At 41.9% G+C, this 19,809-nt stretch overlaps 1 protein-coding gene across 1 annotated transcript in view; it reads right to left on the bottom strand.

Annotated features, from left to right (window-relative positions):
- Nucleotides 1-1,627: 1,627 nt before the first annotated feature.
- pex7 (peroxisomal biogenesis factor 7) overlaps nucleotides 1,628-19,809 on the bottom strand; it is a 43,685-nt gene continuing 25,503 nt past the window's right edge. Inside the window, exons 10-11 of the mRNA XM_031755985.2 lie at nucleotides 14,769-14,868; nucleotides 1,628-3,005 (exon numbers count right to left, since the gene is read on the bottom strand). Of these exons, the coding sequence (XP_031611845.1) occupies nucleotides 2,922-3,005; nucleotides 14,769-14,868 (184 nt within the window). The 3' untranslated portion in view covers nucleotides 1,628-2,921. The remainder of the gene's footprint in view (nucleotides 3,006-14,768; nucleotides 14,869-19,809) is intronic.

Genomic DNA, 19,809 nt, shown 5'->3' with positions numbered 1-19,809 from the left:
TTTCAGGTTCCTTGTTCTGCAGGTGTGTAGAGAAATGAAATGACACATTCTGTTCACCTCAGCAGACCCTGGCACACGGCACTGGGCACCTGATCAATCGTGGGACAACTACAAGCCAGAATGTGAAGATACACCTGCATTCATACTCGTGTAACATATCCTCAGCCCTTCTTTGGAGAAAGGCACCCCTGACCTCACATCTGTGGCATCTGCAGGAAGCTGAATGAGTGGAGGATTTTTGGAGGATGCGTCACCTGAATAAATGCAGCAGCTGTTGGAAGCGCATGCGCGATGTTTGCAGGTGTGCGGTAAAATATTCCATCTAAATAACTGATATCAGCATTAAACTGGTGGATAATTTCTCACTCACAGAGCATTTATCACCCTTGTGTGTGTCCTCTTGCATTTGAGCCCCTCATGAATGGATGTGAGTGTGAGAGGATTCGGATCATCAATTTTAACCCTTGCCCAGCATGCACAGACAATGAAACCTGGACATCGCAGCATGTGTAACGGTATCAAACAGGGCGGGGACTCTGTGACATCCCTGCTATCAGCCTTGAACTGAGAAAGTAATGCTGCTGCGGGGATTTCCATCCCTGTGTTCTGGCTCCCAGCTCATCCCGAAGATCCTGGATGAGGCTGAACTCATGTTCTTCCACATCAGACTCAGAGAATCATTTCTTAATGGAAAGTTTATATTTGGAAGTCTGCCATGATCCTGGAGAAACAGACATCTTTATTTTTCATTCCTTTAAGCCTCCTCCACCTCCTTCTTATCGAAAAACAGAGACTCCACCATCAGTCGTAACAGGCGTGGAAATGACTTGGACAATATTTTAATTGAAATATTTCATCAGAAAATCAGTTTGCAGGCCACAGGGGAGGGAGATCCGCCCTTATCGAGCTCAGACCATTAGCTTCCAATTAACACGCGGAGAAAGGAGAAGACGGAGGCGCTTTCAAACGTTGGGAGATTAAAACGGGTCGAGGATTTAGACCGGAACTCGCTGAGAGAGGGAGGAGGGGAAACTGCAAATACATGCATGCATTGTTCTAGAAACTATAGGTAATATAGATTAGGCCGAGTAATTTAACTTCAAACACAGAACTGAACAGGCATGAATCCATTTTTAATATGGATTTCCAAATGAATGTGTAGCACACAATCACGGTGAAGGAATGAGAAACCACGTCGCCTGAAGCCAACGACAGCTTCACCCGTCTGTGGGCTCGTACACAATGTCTCATGTCTCATTTCATTTTGAACTTAAACTGAGCAGTTTTTTTCAACACTGATGGAAAATATCAATATTAAAAATATTACAATTTCTATATATAATCAACATTTTATGTCAGTGAAACCTGCAAAAATTGAAAGGACTCAAAGGATATTTGAGATTTACCCAGAAGACACTGAAGAGTCTCAGAGCATGTAAAATGATGATGTAAAATAATTCATCTTCCTGGATATGAATTCGTCTTCATGTAAACAAACATGAATCAGTATCAGTGTGATCACCCCCATTTTTTTTCTAAAGTGAGGGATAGACTTTAACTTTTCATTTTCCCCGTATAAAAATGTTCCAGTGATACAGATGTGCGTGTTTCACAAAAAAATGATCCACACTATTAAAATTTGCTTTATTCAAGGCACATCGCCAAACACTGAAGCTAGTGCCGGCTGATAAATATTATCTCCAATGACTGTGAAATAAACTCACCGTAACCCTTTCAGTCACGTGTGAAACATAAAGGACATTTGCAGTTTTAACTCAAATAAACTGATTAGAGAGCACAAAGGTCAAAGTTCGTACGAAAATATCCCTGATTGAGAAACTAATGATAAATTGACTTCCAGCAATTAATATTCAAAAATAAAAACACTAAACACACTGATGATGGGCAGACTTGTTTCAGGCCAGTGTGAGGTGTTAGCTTTCATCCTGAACTCCTGAGTTGAAGTTCCCACGTCTGAGAGCAAACAGTATAGCTGTGTGTGTGTGTGTGTGTGTGTACGACTTCTTTCTATCTTGGTGGGGACCAAAATCTGAAATTTACTATACTGGTGGGGACCAAAATCCAGGTCCTCATCAGGTTGAAGGCATTTTTCACATTTAAAATGTGGTTTTAGTGTCAGGGTTACAAACGGGTTATGGTTAGGTTTAGGGTTAGGGTAAGCGGCTAGGGAAAGCATTATGTCAATGGGACGTCCCCATGAGTGAAGCAAACCAGATGTGTGCGTTTGTGTGTGTGTGCGTGTATCTACCACACTTCCATGGTCAGTTTAAAATAACCCAACACGCTTGTTTCTGGACAGTGGGAGGAAGCCAGAGTACACGCACAAAAATGTTTGAACTAGAAACCTTCACACTGTGAGGCAACAAAACTAACCCCTGCACCACCGTGCCACTGTGCTAGGCAGCGTTGGATACAGGGCTGCCACTGTTTGATAATGTGAAATGCCCAGAATCGCAAAACCAAGAACAAAAGTCATCACAGTAAAATATCTGCTGTTCAAACACTCAAAGAGCCAACGCATGCTTTATTCTGACAGAGTCGATCACAGTCGTGGGACCGAGTGATGTCCAGCTCATCTGCCCAAACATGGTGACTGCTGTTTTCCAGCTCCTATGGCAACAAGGGTCCAGTAGCCACCTGTGAAACTTATGTCTTCAGAATTTTGGCTCTGATTTGGTACCAAAATGTCAGAGCAGTAACGTCCTCAGTGGCGTGTCCTAACCATTCGCAGTTTGAAGTTTGAGGCTTGGATCTTAAACAACGTGGTGGAAGAAGTGAAGAGTCGGGTGTGGGTCGGCGAAGCAGTCGTTATGGTTCAGGACGAGGCGCTGGCTTCATCGGGGAGAAGTGCTCGAATACCAGCACCGAGGTGAAATCGTCCTCAGACGTCTGTGGGCGTTTTAAGGAGCTGCACTGTGCGCTCCCGCCGACAGGCATGCAGGTGTGTACACCTTCACCGTCTCGTCCCAGGAACAGTCCACCACCTGCACAAACACAACCACACACATGCTGTTCAAGAGTACCTCACATGCACACCAGGATTTGAATCTGCAGCATCAAATGAACCAAATCAACAGAAGAAAAAACATCGTGTCTGCAGACGTATTAAACATGTCAGGCTGACAATTTACAGAATACGGTGCAAGAAACATCTGGAATATTTCTATTTAATGACACTCATAAAAAAACAAAAAACACAAAGCCAAATATTTTGTTTCCAGCCTCAACACATGAGGATTTACTGCTTACAATCACAGTAAAATCATGTTTTTTGGTGCTTGAACAAAAGATGGTTTCTGAGGCTCTGCAAGTCTGAGTCGGCATTTACTGACAATCCTCGATGGTTCAAGTAAGGAATGACTGACAACGAGAGAAGAAACTGATGCTTTCACTCCGTGATGACGGGAAAACCACATTATATAGAAATTTCTGGATTTTTATATTTATATTACCGAAAACTGAAGTCCCTGAAAGATGGAAAAATTAGGCTCATTTCCACCACATGAGGTTAAACACAGATTTAATCCAGGACTATAAAGCAAGCATCGACATCACTGACAGAAACATGATGTCTGAACCAAAACTTTCACAATTTATATACTTTCAGAAATCAGAAGGTAGAGCTCGTGAAGTCTGATTAGTGGAAAAAAAGCGTGTATCCAGAGAAAATCTGGAATAAACTGAATGTTCTTTTCTGCAGCAAAAGAAGAAGAAGATGTGACTGGGTGGGAAACAGCTGGTTCTCTGTGGCAAAGTTAAATCACGCTCAAGCTTCCAGCTGAAATTACCTGCAGCCCTGAGACAACAGAGGTTCGGGTTAAGTGTGGTCTCTGTCTCCTCTCACAAACACATCAAAGTGTTCCACCTGAATCAGCTTCCATTATCAGGTCGGGCACAAAGGCATTTAGAGAGCGCGCCGACTCCAGGTCTGCACAACAAACTCTCTCTTCTTTCCTGTGTTTGCCTCCAAAGCAAAGAACATCCTCTCAGGTTTGTGAAGGCTAGTTTAAGAGCTGTCCATCGACATAAATCCATTTATTGCACTTCATCCTCTAGCTTTCATCAGTCTCCACTGATTCACCAGCAGGTTGAGCAGGACTGACAGTGTATTAATAAAAACATGCTTTTATATTTGCAGTATTTTCTCTTCATCATCCAGGTTTCATCTCAGCTGCGGTGGTTTTACATCAAACCACAGATACTGAGTGTTTCCCGGAAGCCCGTCAGTATGAATGAAGAGGAAAGCGTGTCTGTTAAGAAATAACATTTGATTTGGGTTTACTTTCACAGCACAAACACATAAATCAGTCACGACATCAACTGAGAGCCAAATCATACAAATTTAAAGTCATATTTTCGTGTTTTAGATTTTTCTGGGACTGTCATCTTATTCATTCATTGGGTTAAAAGTAACTACAGCGCTTTAAGAAGTTGGAGCTGGCAGGCTCAGATGGAGGTCGAGGTAGTTCTTAGTTCAACCATCCAGATACCAGAATATTCACTCAGACTGACTCGAACCAGAACAGGACAGTTTGTCAGTGTCAGTCATGTTAAACTCTTCATACCCAAATGTTTCCTGTATTTTCATGTACCTTTTTCTCGTTCTCGTCTTTCAGACAGCGTCATCAACGAGGCATCTAATCGCCTTGATATGCAGTCACAGTCTTAAAGAACAACCACCATCCACGGGAGTCCTGATCTTAGCATCGCAGACTATGAGGTCTTGTTCGTATGTACGTGGGTATCGATAACTTTGTGTCAGCCTTTAGCCCCCTTCTTATTCTCAGTGATGGAACCACATTCAAGAAGAAAGATATAGGAACTCTGACATCAGAGGCCAAAAGCTCACACTTCATTCATCTAAGTGCCAACACTGCAGACGACCGAGCCATCATCCCCTCCCCCATTCCTCCTGGATGATTTTAAACGACCTGCCTGCCAAAGACTTTGAAAAAACTGTGAGTATCTGTATCTGATTTCTTTCTTACTGCAGTTTGTATGAAGCTAACTAATAAAACATTTTGTAATTTTAAAGCCTTCACATTTAAATTTGGAGCTTAAATCTCATTTTATACTTTTTGGTTGTTTAGCTGGTGCATTTTTACAAAATCAGATATTGTTTGTAAGTCTGTGACTTTAACTGCTTTTAACAGGTGATCTGTATTTAGACTTTGGTTTAATTAGGGGTAGGATTCACAGAGTAACACATAATACAACAAGTCAAGGACACCTGATACATCAAGAGTAGAAGAAAAACAGTTAGCCCCAATAAGGCAGGAATTCTGTTTCCCTCTAATCTCTGCTATTTCCATCATGTTTCCTCTTCACCACAGTGTCACTGTATACAGAGATCGTAAATTCATCTTTTTGAACATTAGATTTATATTTATTTAGCACTCTTTGACACTCTTTGGTAAGTCCACATGTCAGGCTTTTTCATTTGGAGCATTTGCACGATGTCATACAAATATTCAGTGCAAGTTTATCAATAAGAAATAAAATTCAACATTTTGTTTGAAACAAACTCAAGAGGTAAAAATTCTGACTGAATATAGTCGTCTGAAGTCTTTCCACAGACAGAGCTTTCAGCCGATCCAGTGAAGGAGAAAATACAGCTGCAGCTCCACCTCCCTCTCTTCACTCTATAATCAGCTGGGACATGGCTATCATCTGAATGACATGCCTCAGCATGGACGAGGCTATCAGCTGAATGACACACCGCCTCACTGTCATCTGTCCCGGCTGCAGAGTGGCTCATGATTTCAGCTTTCAAAGTACAACCCTGGTTCTGCTTCGCTTTCGTGAATCTTAAAGATTCGTGTTGTTGCAGGTGTTAGAAGCAGCTTTGTGTTGGATTGAACAGTGAAGAAGAAGGGGGATGAAGGCTGCTGGGTGCTGGTGAGGTTATAAAAACAGGACTGATTGAAGAAATCCTGCTCTGTAAATGTGCTGCAGGTTTAACTTGCATAACCTTTGATTTGTTATAATCCATCACAGGAATGGAGGGTGAATTAAACACCCTAACTGGTTGTTTTCACCTGCCGTGTTTGCTTCCTGGAGTTATAAAAACCCATACACACCCTTAGCCATGAGCTGGGTATGGTCAAAAGAAATGTTAACACATGTTCAGATTATTTTATTGTTCAATTTAATCAATTTGACGTTCTTGAGCTGCAGCTGATTTTTACACTCATCTGCCATCTCTGACTCATCCGACAACCCAACGCCAATGACACTAAGCTGAGGTTTTATCCTGATTGGTTAAAAAGTGGCTTGAAGAGGTTTTCAGCATTCGGACTTAAGAGGTCAGGTTTAATAAAAAAAAACATAGATGGACTCTTGAACTTGAGTACCTGTAAATTGCTTTTGTGAAACAATTTCATAGCAGCAAAAGTATGAAATGCCGCAGAGGGACCAGCTGAACCAGACCTGAAGGCTTTTTAGGGAATTTTTAGAAGTAATAAATGCATGAACTAGTTTCTCAGCATCACTTTGAGACAAGATATTTATAATTTTAGAGTTATTGCACAAATGGAAGAAAGCAGCCCTACATATTTGTTTAATATGTGCATTGAAGGACTTATCCTGGTCAAAAATGACTCCAAGGTTCCTGACAGTGTTACTGGAGGCCAAGGTAATGGCATCCATCCATCCATCCAGATTTCTAGGGCTGAGTGCAATAAGCTCAAATCTATCTGAATTTGGAAGCAGAAAATTAGAGGTCATCCAGGTCTTTATGTCTTTAAGACAATCCTACAGTTTAACTAATTTGTGTGTATGTTATCTGGCTTCATGTATAGGCGGAGCTGGGTGTCATCAGCATAGCAGTGAAAATGTATACTATGCCTTCTGATAATGCTGCCTAAGAGAAGCATGTATAATGTAAACAGATTGGTCCTAGCACTGAACCCTGTGGAACTCCATAATTAACCTCAGCGTGTGAAGAAGACTCTCCATTTACATGAACAAATTGGAGTCTATTAGATAGATATGATACAAACTACTGCAGCGCAGTACCTGTAATACCTACAGCATGCTCTAGTCCACTGTCAGAGACTGTAAGAAGATCATTTGTAACCTTCAATAAAGCTGTTTTTTCTGTACTGTGATGAGCTCTGAAACCTGACTGAGACTCTGTTTTTGTGTTCGACTGTGGTCGCTGACTAGCAGTAACCACACTATCAGCATCCTTTTGTCCATCGGGTTTCCCTCCTGCTCCATCGAATATCTGAATCAGACTTAACAAGCTTGGATGGCCTTTCAGGGAATGAGTAAGCAAAGTGGCCGTGCAGTGACTCAGCCACTGAGATGAGGAATGCCCTTCTTTAATCAACTTTAACAGCTGGTCATAAGGCAAAGAAGGCAAAGGCTGCCAAGACTGCAGCAAAGCACAAAGAGGGAGAAATGTACAAAGAAAGCAAGAATAATAAAAGATGTGTGATGAGGAGAGGTAAGAGAAGAAAAAGGCCACAGGAAGAAATAGTTCAAAGTCTGAAGAACATTTCATGTCTCTTTAAATATTTGTATTTAACATAAGAAAAACATGAATGAAACGAGTAATTAAAAGACTAATAAGCTGGTGGCAAAGTGGCACTCTTAGGCAAAAGTCACGCAGCATTTATGTAGTAGAATATACACATTTAATCTTTGAATAGCAGTGCTTTAAGGTACTCACTCTTTATGAATGTGCAAAGAGTTGTTCAGTAAATCCGTTCACTGTTTTGTCTGTGGCATGTCAAAGCAGCAAAGTCCTCAAATGTCCACCCCCACCAAAGACATCCACTTTATGATGACAAAGAGTAAATAAATGGTATTTGTATAGCGCTTTACTTAGTCTCTAAGGACACCAAAGCGCTTTACACTACATTCAGTCATTCACACATCTGCCCTGGGGTGCACTGACAGAGGCAAGATTGCCGGACACTGGCGCCAGCGGGCCCTCTGACCACCACCAGTAGGCAAACATGGGGTTAGTATCTTGCCCAGGGTTATTTGCCAGCCAGGAGGCAGCCTGGGATCGAACCACCGACCTTCTGATTAGTGGCTGACCTGCTCTGCCACCTGTGCTACAGCCACAGTGAGAACCACAGAAACGTGTACATTTCTGATCTGAATAATGCTCACAGACTTTTTACTTTCAGCTTTGGTAACTAAGAAACTTAAAAAGAAAGAACACTTTGTTTTTTGTTTTTTTATGCTAATATATTTAACATTTCCTTATTTAAGTATATGGATCTGGAATTTTGGTTTCTATCACTTTAAACTGCAATTCTCTGAAAGCTTTGGACAAGATTGTGTTTTCCTATAATCTATAAAGCAAATGCATAATGGAGGAGTTGAATTGTTGTCAGATAACTGACAATGAAAATATACCGGCTACTGAGCTACCTTTTCTTTTTTCCTTTGGACAAATAAGCCCAGATCTGAGCCACGAGCATGGTGAATATCTCCAACATCTAGATCAGGGGTGGGGAACTCCAGGCCTTAAGAGTCAGTGTCCTGCAGGTTTTGGATTTCACCCTGGGTCAACACACCGGAATCCAATGATTAGCTCATGGCCTCTGGAGAACTTCAAGACATGTTGAGGTAATTTAGCCATTTAAATCAACCGTGTTGGATGAAGGACACACCTAAAACCTGCAGGACACCAGCCCTTGAGGCCTGGAGCTCCCCCACCCCTGATCTAGATCCATAGTATAAAGCATGATCCTGAGTTAGAAATAACCCCCCAGTTAGTTTCAGTCTGTACTACACCACAAAAGAACAGTGTAGTATTAAGATAAACACTAAGAGCCAAACTTGCCTTATTTACTGATATATTAAATACTAATCAGGCAAAACATTATGACCAGCTGGTCCATCATGTGCATATACTGTTTGCATGTGTGGGAGATTTAGTTTTGCTCGGTTTACTGCAAATTTTCCTCAGTGTTTAATCAAACCTAACTACGCGTTAGTAGTATGTGCTTCTTTATTGGACTGTGTGCTTTATCGATGCACATAACAGGGAGAAATGATATAACATTTGCAACAAAATAATAATTCTTCCAAGGAAAAGAAAATAATAGTGGTCAGCTGTACGAGCTTTGAGCTGTTATTAGATGGAGTTTTAATAAAAAGACAAATCCACAGACCAGTGAACAGATGTCATCCTGCAGTCCTGTGTGATCTATCGCCTTACTCTGTCTCTAACACACACGATAACCACTTAAACAGTGCGCAGTGTGTGTCCGTGTGTGTGCGGTAAAGGCAGGTGATCCATCAGACACACATGGCTACGCCAGGATAAAACCACACCAGTGAGGGAGGTAAGGCAGTGTGATGGACGGAGAAAGCAAAGCAAAAGAGAAAGTGATTAAGACAGAAGTGATGAGCACGAGTTAGCACATTTATCAGAGGAAGAAATTAAAACACAAGAGCTGAAATATGTTAAACATGAAAAGACCAGGAAAAAATATGGAAGCTGTGGTGAAGAGCAGACTTCAGGATGATAAATGGCGTTGGACAGTTGGACAGATAATGTAGCGTTATCGGGTTTCCAGTAGATTAGCCCGTGCGAGGATTAACGGAGTGGACAGCTTGTTTATGGAAATGATGTGCGAGTTCAGTTTGAGTGCTTACAACTAAAATCTAACGCAGCACAACATTTCCCTCAAATCTCTGTCTGCATGTTCGCTCGGTGCAACACAGCTCAGCACGTGTGCTCCACTTTACACAACAAGCACCTTTACTTCAGAATACTGTGTGTTTCCTGTTAGATCGTTTCAACAGATTCCCCATTGAAGACGACCTGCTGTGGCGTTCATACTCATATGAAATATATTCAGGATGTCGTTTCATGTTCAGATTTTGTAGAAGCAAAAGTAATTCATTTCAATTCAGTTTTAGTTATAGTTATATATAATTGTAATAAAGATCCTAACAATCACACAACCCCCTATTAGCAAGCACTTGGTGACAGTGGGAAGGAAAAACTCCCTTTTAAAAGGAAGAATCCTTCAGCAGAACCGGGCTCCAAGGTTGGGGGTGAGGAAAAGGGTAGATAACACAGAGAGAGCCAAAGTCCCAGTGGACCACAAGCTCGGCCTTCAGACTCTGAACATCCAGTTTACGACAGTTTTTTTCTAGTCGTGTCTTCATGTTTGGTCACAGAGCAAATATTAGTATAGAAGACAGAATCCCGGGAAAGCGAGGAGAAATTTAACAGCACAAACATTTCCTAACTGGATTAGATATCCCTTGTTTTGTATGCGCACACATTCTGAGGACAGTTGAATCCCATTTCATGCTAATGCTTAGCCATACTGCATACTGCAGAAGCGGCAGTATGATTGAAAGAAAACACTTTAAGGATGGAGCCAGACACACTTTCTGCCTCTGGAAAAAAACAAAACTGTGCTTTTGCCAGTTATGAGGCAGATTTATAAAATGTCCATGCCACAGATAATCAGAGGAATCTGCAGCTTTGATAAAAATCCTGAAGATGATGGTTCACCTCCCAAAGACCATATTGTGCCTAAACATAACCGTGCCCTCGGTGTGAGTCAAACTAATCAGCAAGTGAAAACAGACCAAAACACTGTTCTGTCGTATTTATCCCACTGCCACACCTCCAAACTCTCAAAAGGCGGACATTATCGCTCGACACTAGTGAGACTGAGCACTGATGTAAATATTTGGTCAATTTGTTCAGCTCGAACAACAGAACAGAAAATAAGTTCTGCACACACACTATTTTTTAAAAGCCTGAACTCCAAAGAGCTGGTTTTTAATCACGTTTGAGTAGCATGGGCAGTTTTCCTCTTGAGAATTCCCCTTTGACCCCGTCAATAGGTCTTCTATAGCTTTTACATTCAACTTGTGTCTTATTGAGAATGAAATGAACACCCACAGAGACACAGAGAACAAAAATCTGAATGAGCCAATCACGTGGAGGAAGCAGCAGGTCACAGCTGTCAGTGTCTCACGCGAGCTGCAGACAAACTACACCAGAAATATTAGCCCGTTAAATTAATTATTCATGTTTTATCAATTTGCAGCAGCTGCTGGGTCTAACTTGGGGGCGGTGAATTTTATGACTCAGTGTTTAGTTTATGAGTCATAAAGTCCAACATGGTATCGACTGGCTCGACCAGTAAAACCATTACATAGAAACCTGTATTAAAGTCCTTTTTATTCTTTTTCAAAAGTTATTTGTCCTTCTTTCCATTAAAAGGTTAAGATTTAATGATGCTTCCACTTCATTTCCACACATTTCTAGAGTTTTTCCACATCCACGTGTCGCTGAGAAGAACCTGAAACTGTTGAAAAATCAAAGAGATGTGTAGTCCTTACTCACAGAGGAAGTGCTCGAGGTCTGTTGGAGCCACCATCAGGGTATGACCACTTCAGAACTACCTCAAAACTATTTTCCTGGTGCAGAGAACAGCTGGAAGTTCATAAAATACGCCAGACTGGACCCTTTGATGCAGACCACTTGTTTGACACTGTGGTCTAAGACTTTACGTCACATGGGAAGGTGCAAAAAGAGAACCAGGCAGCAGCTGCAGTAGTAGAAATGAAACTGGCAAATAACAGGTTTGGAAATCAACTGGAGGACAGAGCTGTATCATGAGTACAAAAACGAGACAAGCCGGGCAAACATAAGCTTCCGATGATGATTTTAGTACGTAAACAGAAGTTACTTCAATGAAGCTCAGTTGTTTGTAGAATATTAAAGAAGACTGTTCGAGGTAGAAACAACAAAGGCGACAAATTAGGGGATGCTAGCAGCTTGTGAGCATCAGTGGAGCGCGCAGTCTGTATAACCGGAAGAGCTAACAGTGGATAGAAGTCACTGCAGGTACATGGAGGAAAACCAGGACTTTACACAGGTGGTTAAAAACGATTTTTCAGTTTTCCTGTGTGACGGTGTTGTGCAGCTCCTGCAGACTTACAAGGTGAAGCTGTTATTATATTCTTTTACCTCCATTTAAGTTACCCAGTCTCATTACTATTGCTCTTTAATTCTGCTGATGTCAGCACTTTATTTGAATACTTTCACACTTTAAAATAGGAAGTGAATAAAAGAATTAGTATTCTTTTTCTGTCTTATATTGTAATGCTAGCTAGCTCTGCTAACATTAGTCACAGTAAGCAAGCTAATGTTTCACTGACAGTTAAAATATGACTTGATTACTGACTAGTGATTTCAAATGTCCTTTAAATGTATGTGCAATATCTGTCTCGGCAGTGTTTAACCTCATCTATTAGACAGTTTTCTGACTTTTTAGCGTCAAATTTTTCTACTTAATCGATTATTTGCCAGAAATATCCTGTGAAAGCAGGACAGATGAATGTTGATTCTTGTTATTCATTCAAATTATTTAGAAATGCATCACAAAAGTCTTCTAAATTATCCCTGAAAATAGTTTTTTTTTTTCCTGAGTATCTGATGTGATTCGAGCAGAGAGACGCCCCAAGGAGAGAAACTCGACCCGAGAGGAAGACGGAAAATAAGAGCGGCGATCTGATCCATGACGTCAGTGCAAGTGTCCTCCACACTGTCACTGAGTGTGGCTCGCATTTTCACAGCCTGCTTCTGCACAATGACACGACTGATAACAGCGCAGCTAACAATACAACTCATTACTGTTGGTGCTTCCACCCACACACACACACACACTGCAGCTCATTACTGCACCTCTCTCACACACACACATCTCGCTGACTGTCACAGTGAACTCTGGCGTTCGGGACAGCCTGCCTTCTGTGATTGGTTGCTGTGGGTAACTGACTGTTTGCCATCACGTTGTGGGGTCACGCCGTGGATCGTGAGGCCGTTATCACGTACGCACTTCCACCTCGTCACCGTCTGTATCCTGCTCAATCTGATTTTCCACTTGAGCTATTTTTGGCTTCAAGTGAAAACTGTGACGATGGTGCACACCGACAAAATGAATTTGTATGCTCTCACGGCAGAGAGGTGAATTATTTCCATCCTCCACAAACCTCCAGAAAACAAACAAACAAAAAAAACGTGGGTCTGTTTCTGAGTTTCGTACTTTCTTACTGAAACTGTGTTGGTAGTCCTCTCGATTGGTCATGGTTGTGCAGGCAAAGAATAAAATCCAATCAAATCGGCTAAAACTATTCAACTTTTTATCTTCCTTGTTAAAAACAGTGGATAAACAAGGATTCTTGACCTGAAGTTATCAGGCTAGTTTTCAACTGCTTCTTCTCATCTTCAGTCCCCAGCAGCTGATCTAAGTCGTGACCTGAAGTTAAGGCAATCTAGAGTCAAAATAGCTCCATGAAAAATTGTGTTTTAACAAATAAACTTAAAGACAAATGCTGCATTTCCATGAAATATCCACCATAAGACACAGGAAGGAACCAACAGCTGCCTAAATGAAGTGAATCCGATGGCCACCCGGAGGGTAAGGAATCAGTCTCAGGACTTCTGGTGCGGTTTGTTAAAAGCTCAGCTGTGATTTCTGCATCATTTAAAGTTAACGGGCTGAATCCTGTAAAGCAGAGCTTGCTCGGTTAAGGTGCATGGCTGCATCAAATATGAGACGGGGAACTGGCTGAAGGCGTTTTTAAGGGTTATTGTGAACTTTGGCTAACTAAGCTAAACTTTTTATATTTTTTTTTAGAATACTTTCAACATGGCGCACTGATGTAGGAGTGATAACCTCAGCTGATGAGAATCCCAATATGGCTTTTGTCAGGATTCCCCACGCACTCATCCGGCAGCATTACGCTGGAGTCTGCTGGATGTCACATGTTTCCTTCAGTTTGAGAGCCACGCGGTGCAGCTCCTGTCAAAATGAGTCCAAAAACAGGACTGGACACTGGTGGCCTTTTCAATTCACTGCTTTCTTACCCCGACACATCAGAGCACCCCACACAGTGATGCCGGGCTAGGCTGAGCGTTACGGTGTGGGTAAAACTTAGCCTCGAGCGGACAGATTGATTTATGGCCCCAATTCAAAACTAACAGAAACACGGAGTGGGCACAGTGAGGCGAGAACGGACGAAGGAATATGCCTGAATATGGAAGTCAGCAGGAATAACTGAATAAGGAATGATCCAGATGATACATTTTCATCTATTAAAAATACCAAATTCAGAGAATAATGGAAATCAAAAACTTGATTAATAAAATGTTAGTAAGTTTCACTCTTTGCCATTTTAATCAAGTTTAATCCAGTGAATTCATTTTTCCAGAGTCACAGTTTCATGGCAGAAGTCTAAAGGCCAACCCGACTCGGTTTGACGCTCTTTGCATCTAATTACTCTCAGCAGGCGTCGCTGGTAATGTTTAAACCTGTGTGTGAGAGTCACAATGCTAAAACTAAGTTCTGGGGACACAGACCATCCCCAGAACCTCTGCTAAAAGACATTTTGGAGTACTTTTATGTTTATATGGTGGTAAGAAGGCTGACGTACACTCAGGAAGGTTATATTATTCTTTTGGTTTATCTTTAGCTGGATTACTCAAAGTTTGGGAGAAATTTGCATGAAAACTTCTAAAATGGAGACCTTTGGAAAACCAGCTGAGTGTACACATTTATTTATGAATGAGGATACAAATATGAGTCTGGGAGCGTGTTTTGGTCTGGGAACTAAAACCTATTCAGCAGATGCTGACACAGGAACACCCACATAGCCATACACACAAAACATCGGTGCTTTCATCCTTTGAGCGTTACCTCAGTAAGTCAGCTGGCTCATTACAAACAGCACAGGTGGGTGGGTGTTACCTGGTTGGGGATATGCAGGTTGAAGTCTAATCCACAGACAAACTCTGAATGATGCTCTACGGTATCCAGGAGAGGCTGGTGTCGGCTGTAATCCCAAAACCTACAAACACACACACACACACACACACACACACACACACACACACACACACACACACACACACACACACACACACACACACACACACACACACACACACACACACACACACACACACACACACACACACACACAAATATTTGATCATTTTCAAGCTGCAGCATGTCAAAGACAAGGAAACGAAGAGCTTGCTATTTTTCCATATAATGCAATGACAAACTGCTGAGGAGGAGGAGAGGGACAAAGAGGAAAAGATGTCAGAAGTTTAGGTAACAGAGTGGGACCAAAACGACGACCCCAAGTGTTCTCTGTGCTGTTTATAGCGAAAGATATGGTGCATCATTATTTCATCATCATTCATTCATTCATGTTTCTGCCATACACTACACACCTATGATTATTATTCAGGTGCGACTAGAGAGGCATTGCAAGATTCACAGTTCAAAATAATTGTTATTTATGAGGCCACCCTCCCTTCACAGCAGATATACGGTTAGATGACAATGTAAAGATGTCCACTCTCAATGACATCACACAGAGCGAACTGTGGGAAAAACCCATTGTCATGTTTAATGTGAACATAAGGCCTTGAAGAGATAGAGAGAGAGATAGAGAGAGAGAGAGACAGAGATAGAGAGAGACAGAGATAGAGAGAGAGAGAGACAGACAGAGACAGAGACATGGATGGATGGATGGATGGATATGAGGAGAAACCACACAGTACAACCAAAGTGGGCCCCCAAAGTCAGTGATTCTTATGTGTACATGGCAGCGAAAGACGTCATCCATAACACACAAACAAAACAGTAAGATTTGCATAACGAAGGTGCTTAATGACCACAGAGGATTCTCTCACAGTTGCACTTTTTTGCAATGGGTTTTTTGCAATGCCAGGTCTCAGATCAAGAAGCATCCCGACAGTATGCGCTCTGCAGACAGAATGCCAGAAACCAACTCAAAGTTCACTTCATCATTATTGTGCACTGATTCTAAAATCCTATTATACAATGAGCAAAAGAAAAGGAAGAACCAGAGTCGATGCTTTAGAGGCTTAAATAGGAGGAGATGTGAGCGAGAGAGCAATCTCCAAAATGAGGTTATGAAAAATAAAGACATGAAAGAGCGAGCGAGGTAAGTGCAAATAAAACACAGTATCCAGACCCCGGCACGGCGGCCAATCACTCTAATTGAAAGACTGCTTCTCTTTCTGGTTTTAACTGTGTGTGTGTGTGTGTGTGTGTGTGTGTGTGTGTGTGTGTGTGTGTGTGTGTGTGTGTGTGTGTGTGTGTGTGTGTGTGTGTGTGTGTGTGTGTGTGTGTGTGTGTGTGTGTGTGTGTGTGTGTGTGAGAGAGTGTTTGTGTTTAAGCCCTGACGCAGCAAACACTCCCTCCAGACTCATCCACTTTGCAAATGTAATTAAATCATTTTCAGAGGGAACACTGCAGCTCTCACTGGGCTCCATTAGGCCCATATTAATACCGAGGCCAGACACACACACACGCACACACACTGAGTGATAGGTGTCTGGGGACAGTCAAGCATTTAGTGATATTATGTGCTGAGTGTGTTGGTGTAAATCACTGTTCATGCTCAATTTCTTGCACATGTTTCTGTGTGTGTGTGTGTGTGTGTGTGTGTGTGTGTGTGTTCTCATACACACTAATTTACTTAACGAGCTTAACAAGAGTTTTTTGATAATTCAAACTCAAGAAGATAAAAACTCTTCTGAGGACCTGAAATAAACAACACAACAGCACTTTCAAAACAAGCTTTTAAATTTACAACACTCAAGATTAGTCAAGAGATTTTGAGATTTTTTTTTGTGCCTTTTTCAGCTTTATTAGATAGATCAGTGAAGAAACGACAGAAAAGCAGGGGCAGAGAGAGAAGGGGGAAGACAGGTCAGACTCGAAGCTGGGCTGGCCGTTCTGCCACATGGCATGCGGGCTAAAACACGCTGGGCTAAACCAGCGCCCGAGATTTTGAGATTTTGATTATTTCATGTGAAAAGTAAAAACAATTCATACCTATATATCAGTGAACCGGGACCAGTGCCTTTATATTTCAAATGAAGGATCAATGATCTCTTCCAGAGACTCCTGCATGAAGCAGAGGAGGACTGCTGCTGCTTCAACCTATTAACCCTGTTTTCAATGAAAAACCAACATCCAACACTCATCCATCATCAGGACCCTAAAAACTGACACATCTGGACACTGGTGCTGAGCTAGTTGTCCTTTGAAAACATTGTGTGACCTTTTCGAAACTTGAGACTTTCTGAAATAAAAAGTCTCAGTTAAATGAGATTTTTCTTATTATTATCTAATGATTTAATGCTCAAATATTGGGAAAAAACCAAATTCAGCTTTATTTCTACATTTTCCACACTATCGATGTCTAAAAGCATGAGCCACTGCAGTCACCGGTAACTCTGCTATTTCTCATCTTATGGAGCCAGTCAAGTTGTCCAGCAGCTCATAGCTGCTGGATAATTATTCTCCCTCTTAATGGACTGAATGGGACCTTTGTGACAGAACTGTGCTATGAAGCACTGTGGGGGAATAAATCTGTTTGAGCACAGAAAGCTCAAGTTTCACTGCGGTTATGAAAAATGAATGAAAACATACAGATATTAGTGAACTGATGTTTCATGGACTTTATCACTAACTGCTAATATAACTGTTTATCCTTCACTTTTGAATGGTAAACAGCATAAAAACGCAATGTTGCATGGATGAACATCAGAGACAACCTTGCTCTTCTCTGTCTTGGGGGAGTTGAACACTGCCCAGAGTTACCTCTGTCAGGGAGGATTCACACATTGGTGTTGCTTTGATGCCGGATGTTTGGGGGTTATATTTACTAAAACAACTTCCAATAGCAGTTAGTACAAGCCAAGCTAGCTTTTATCTTATTGGACTAGAGCAGGGGTGGGGAACTCCAGCCTCAAGGCCCCGTCTCCTGGAGGTTTTAGATATCACCCTGGGTCAACACACCAGAATCAAATGATCAGTTCATTACCAGGCCTCTGGAGAACTTGAAGACATGTTGAGGACACAATTTAGAGTTCCCCACCCCTGAACTAGAGTAAAAATAGGATGACAACCTCCTTGTGACAAGGGAAAGATAAATCTGTGGTTGTCCTGTGATTATACTGAATTTTCTTTTTTCCTTGATGACGAACTGCAAGTAGTTCCAGCAACCAACTAAACCAACTAAAGGTCCACATGTTGAGTGTGTAACACCCTCAGCCTCTGAGTGACCACTTTTGATTGCACAGATTGTCTGGTGGGAGGCAACCCGTCTCCAAACAGTTGCAGCCCAATTTGGTCTGGCTACAGTCTCTCAGACAGATTGCTTTGTCATGGTTTCAGCTGCAGGTTAGTCTGTGATGTTGGAGATCTTTGATAAACTGATGAATTATTAAGGAAGAAAAATACAATCAGTTTGATCCACAATCTGGAATGCATCTCATAATAATTAAAGCATACCTGGATAGAAGAACATATAGGGGAACTAGGGGTGGGCAGTATAAACGGGACATGGTAGAAACGATATAAATTTGGCCAACGGTAGAGATTTTGACTATACCGCTCTACCGCAATAGCGCATGTTGATGGCGTCATCAAGCTGCGCCTGTTTTGGTCGAAAGCATCACAGCGGCTGCAAACAACAGCTGTGTCCCAAAACGTCGGCTGCATCCTCCGGAGGCCGCATTTGAAGGCCGATTACGTCACAGCCCGGCGACGAAGGCTGTCCCAATTCGTCGACTCCTTCAAATGCAGCCGACAAATGCGTCCTTCATTTCCCCGAATTTGAAGGATGGGTTGAGTGTGTCCTTCATGGCCCACCATATCCCAGAATTCATAGCGCGGTCCAGCCAAATTTCAGCTGCCAACAATGGCGGTCGCAAATAAGTTTTAAAATTAGTCTTATTAATCTTTCTGGGTCACAAAATAAACTTTTAACATATTTTCAGGCGAGAAAGTGGCAGTGTAAATTTCAAATATCTGCTTGGTTTATCAAGACATCGCATATTTGCAAAAGTGCGCCGACGTTTTCGGAGACGTCTGTTACCCACCCGCTCGATAGCAAACCGGGGGATTCAATGGTCGCTCGAGCCGGCGAGAGCAGCGGACTCCCGGCTTCATCGTTTTCAGACCCCCGCTCTTTCGCTACTCAGGTTAAACATGATATATAAGTCACTCGGATAACTTAAAAATGTAATTGTTTGCCTTATTTCGGTGTTTTATTTGTTCGTGAGTAAATCGGGTTGGCTGAGATCAAAGTTATTAGATTATTAGATTAAATAAAACTTTATTAATCCATCGGGTGGGTTCCTCCGGGATTTTCACACAGCTGAATAAACGTCAAAAATAGAATAGAATAGAATAGAATGCCTTTATTGTCATTATACAGCTGTACAACTGAAAAGAAAACTGATTAAACAGAAGTGTGAGACGGTCGAGAATTTACGCCAGTGTCCTGTTATATTTTAGATAGCAAGGAGCAGACAGCCGAGTTTATTAAACTCCACCGACACAGCGGTGGTGCAAATCTGAAGGCTAGACCGTCCCATTTCACAGCCTTGCACTTCCGGCCTTCTCGGTTTTCAAAGGACCCGGCCCACGTAGACCACGAAGGCCGGGTCCTCCGAAGGATGCAGCCGACGTTTTGGGACACAGCTAACATCGTCTGCAAATTATGCCGGGCGACAGTAATAGCAAAGAGACGAAGCAGTTTTGGAATATGGGGAAAGCCAAAAACTGCGCTTCCTCCACTTCCATACCATTGATCATTAATGCTGAATTCTCTCGCAGCTGCTCTACTCCCATGTTGTTGCAGTATATTAATGACTAACCTCGTATTATGGATGGATTATCTCAGTTGTTCTCCTGACTTAAGTTTGGTCCGTTTATAGCATCCTGCCATGCAATTGCA

This window comes from Oreochromis aureus, linkage group 15 (assembly GCF_013358895.1).
Source record: "Oreochromis aureus strain Israel breed Guangdong linkage group 15, ZZ_aureus, whole genome shotgun sequence".
Taxonomy (NCBI): domain Eukaryota; kingdom Metazoa; phylum Chordata; class Actinopteri; order Cichliformes; family Cichlidae; genus Oreochromis; species Oreochromis aureus.
This window is presented reverse-complemented; position numbering and strand designations above follow the sequence as displayed.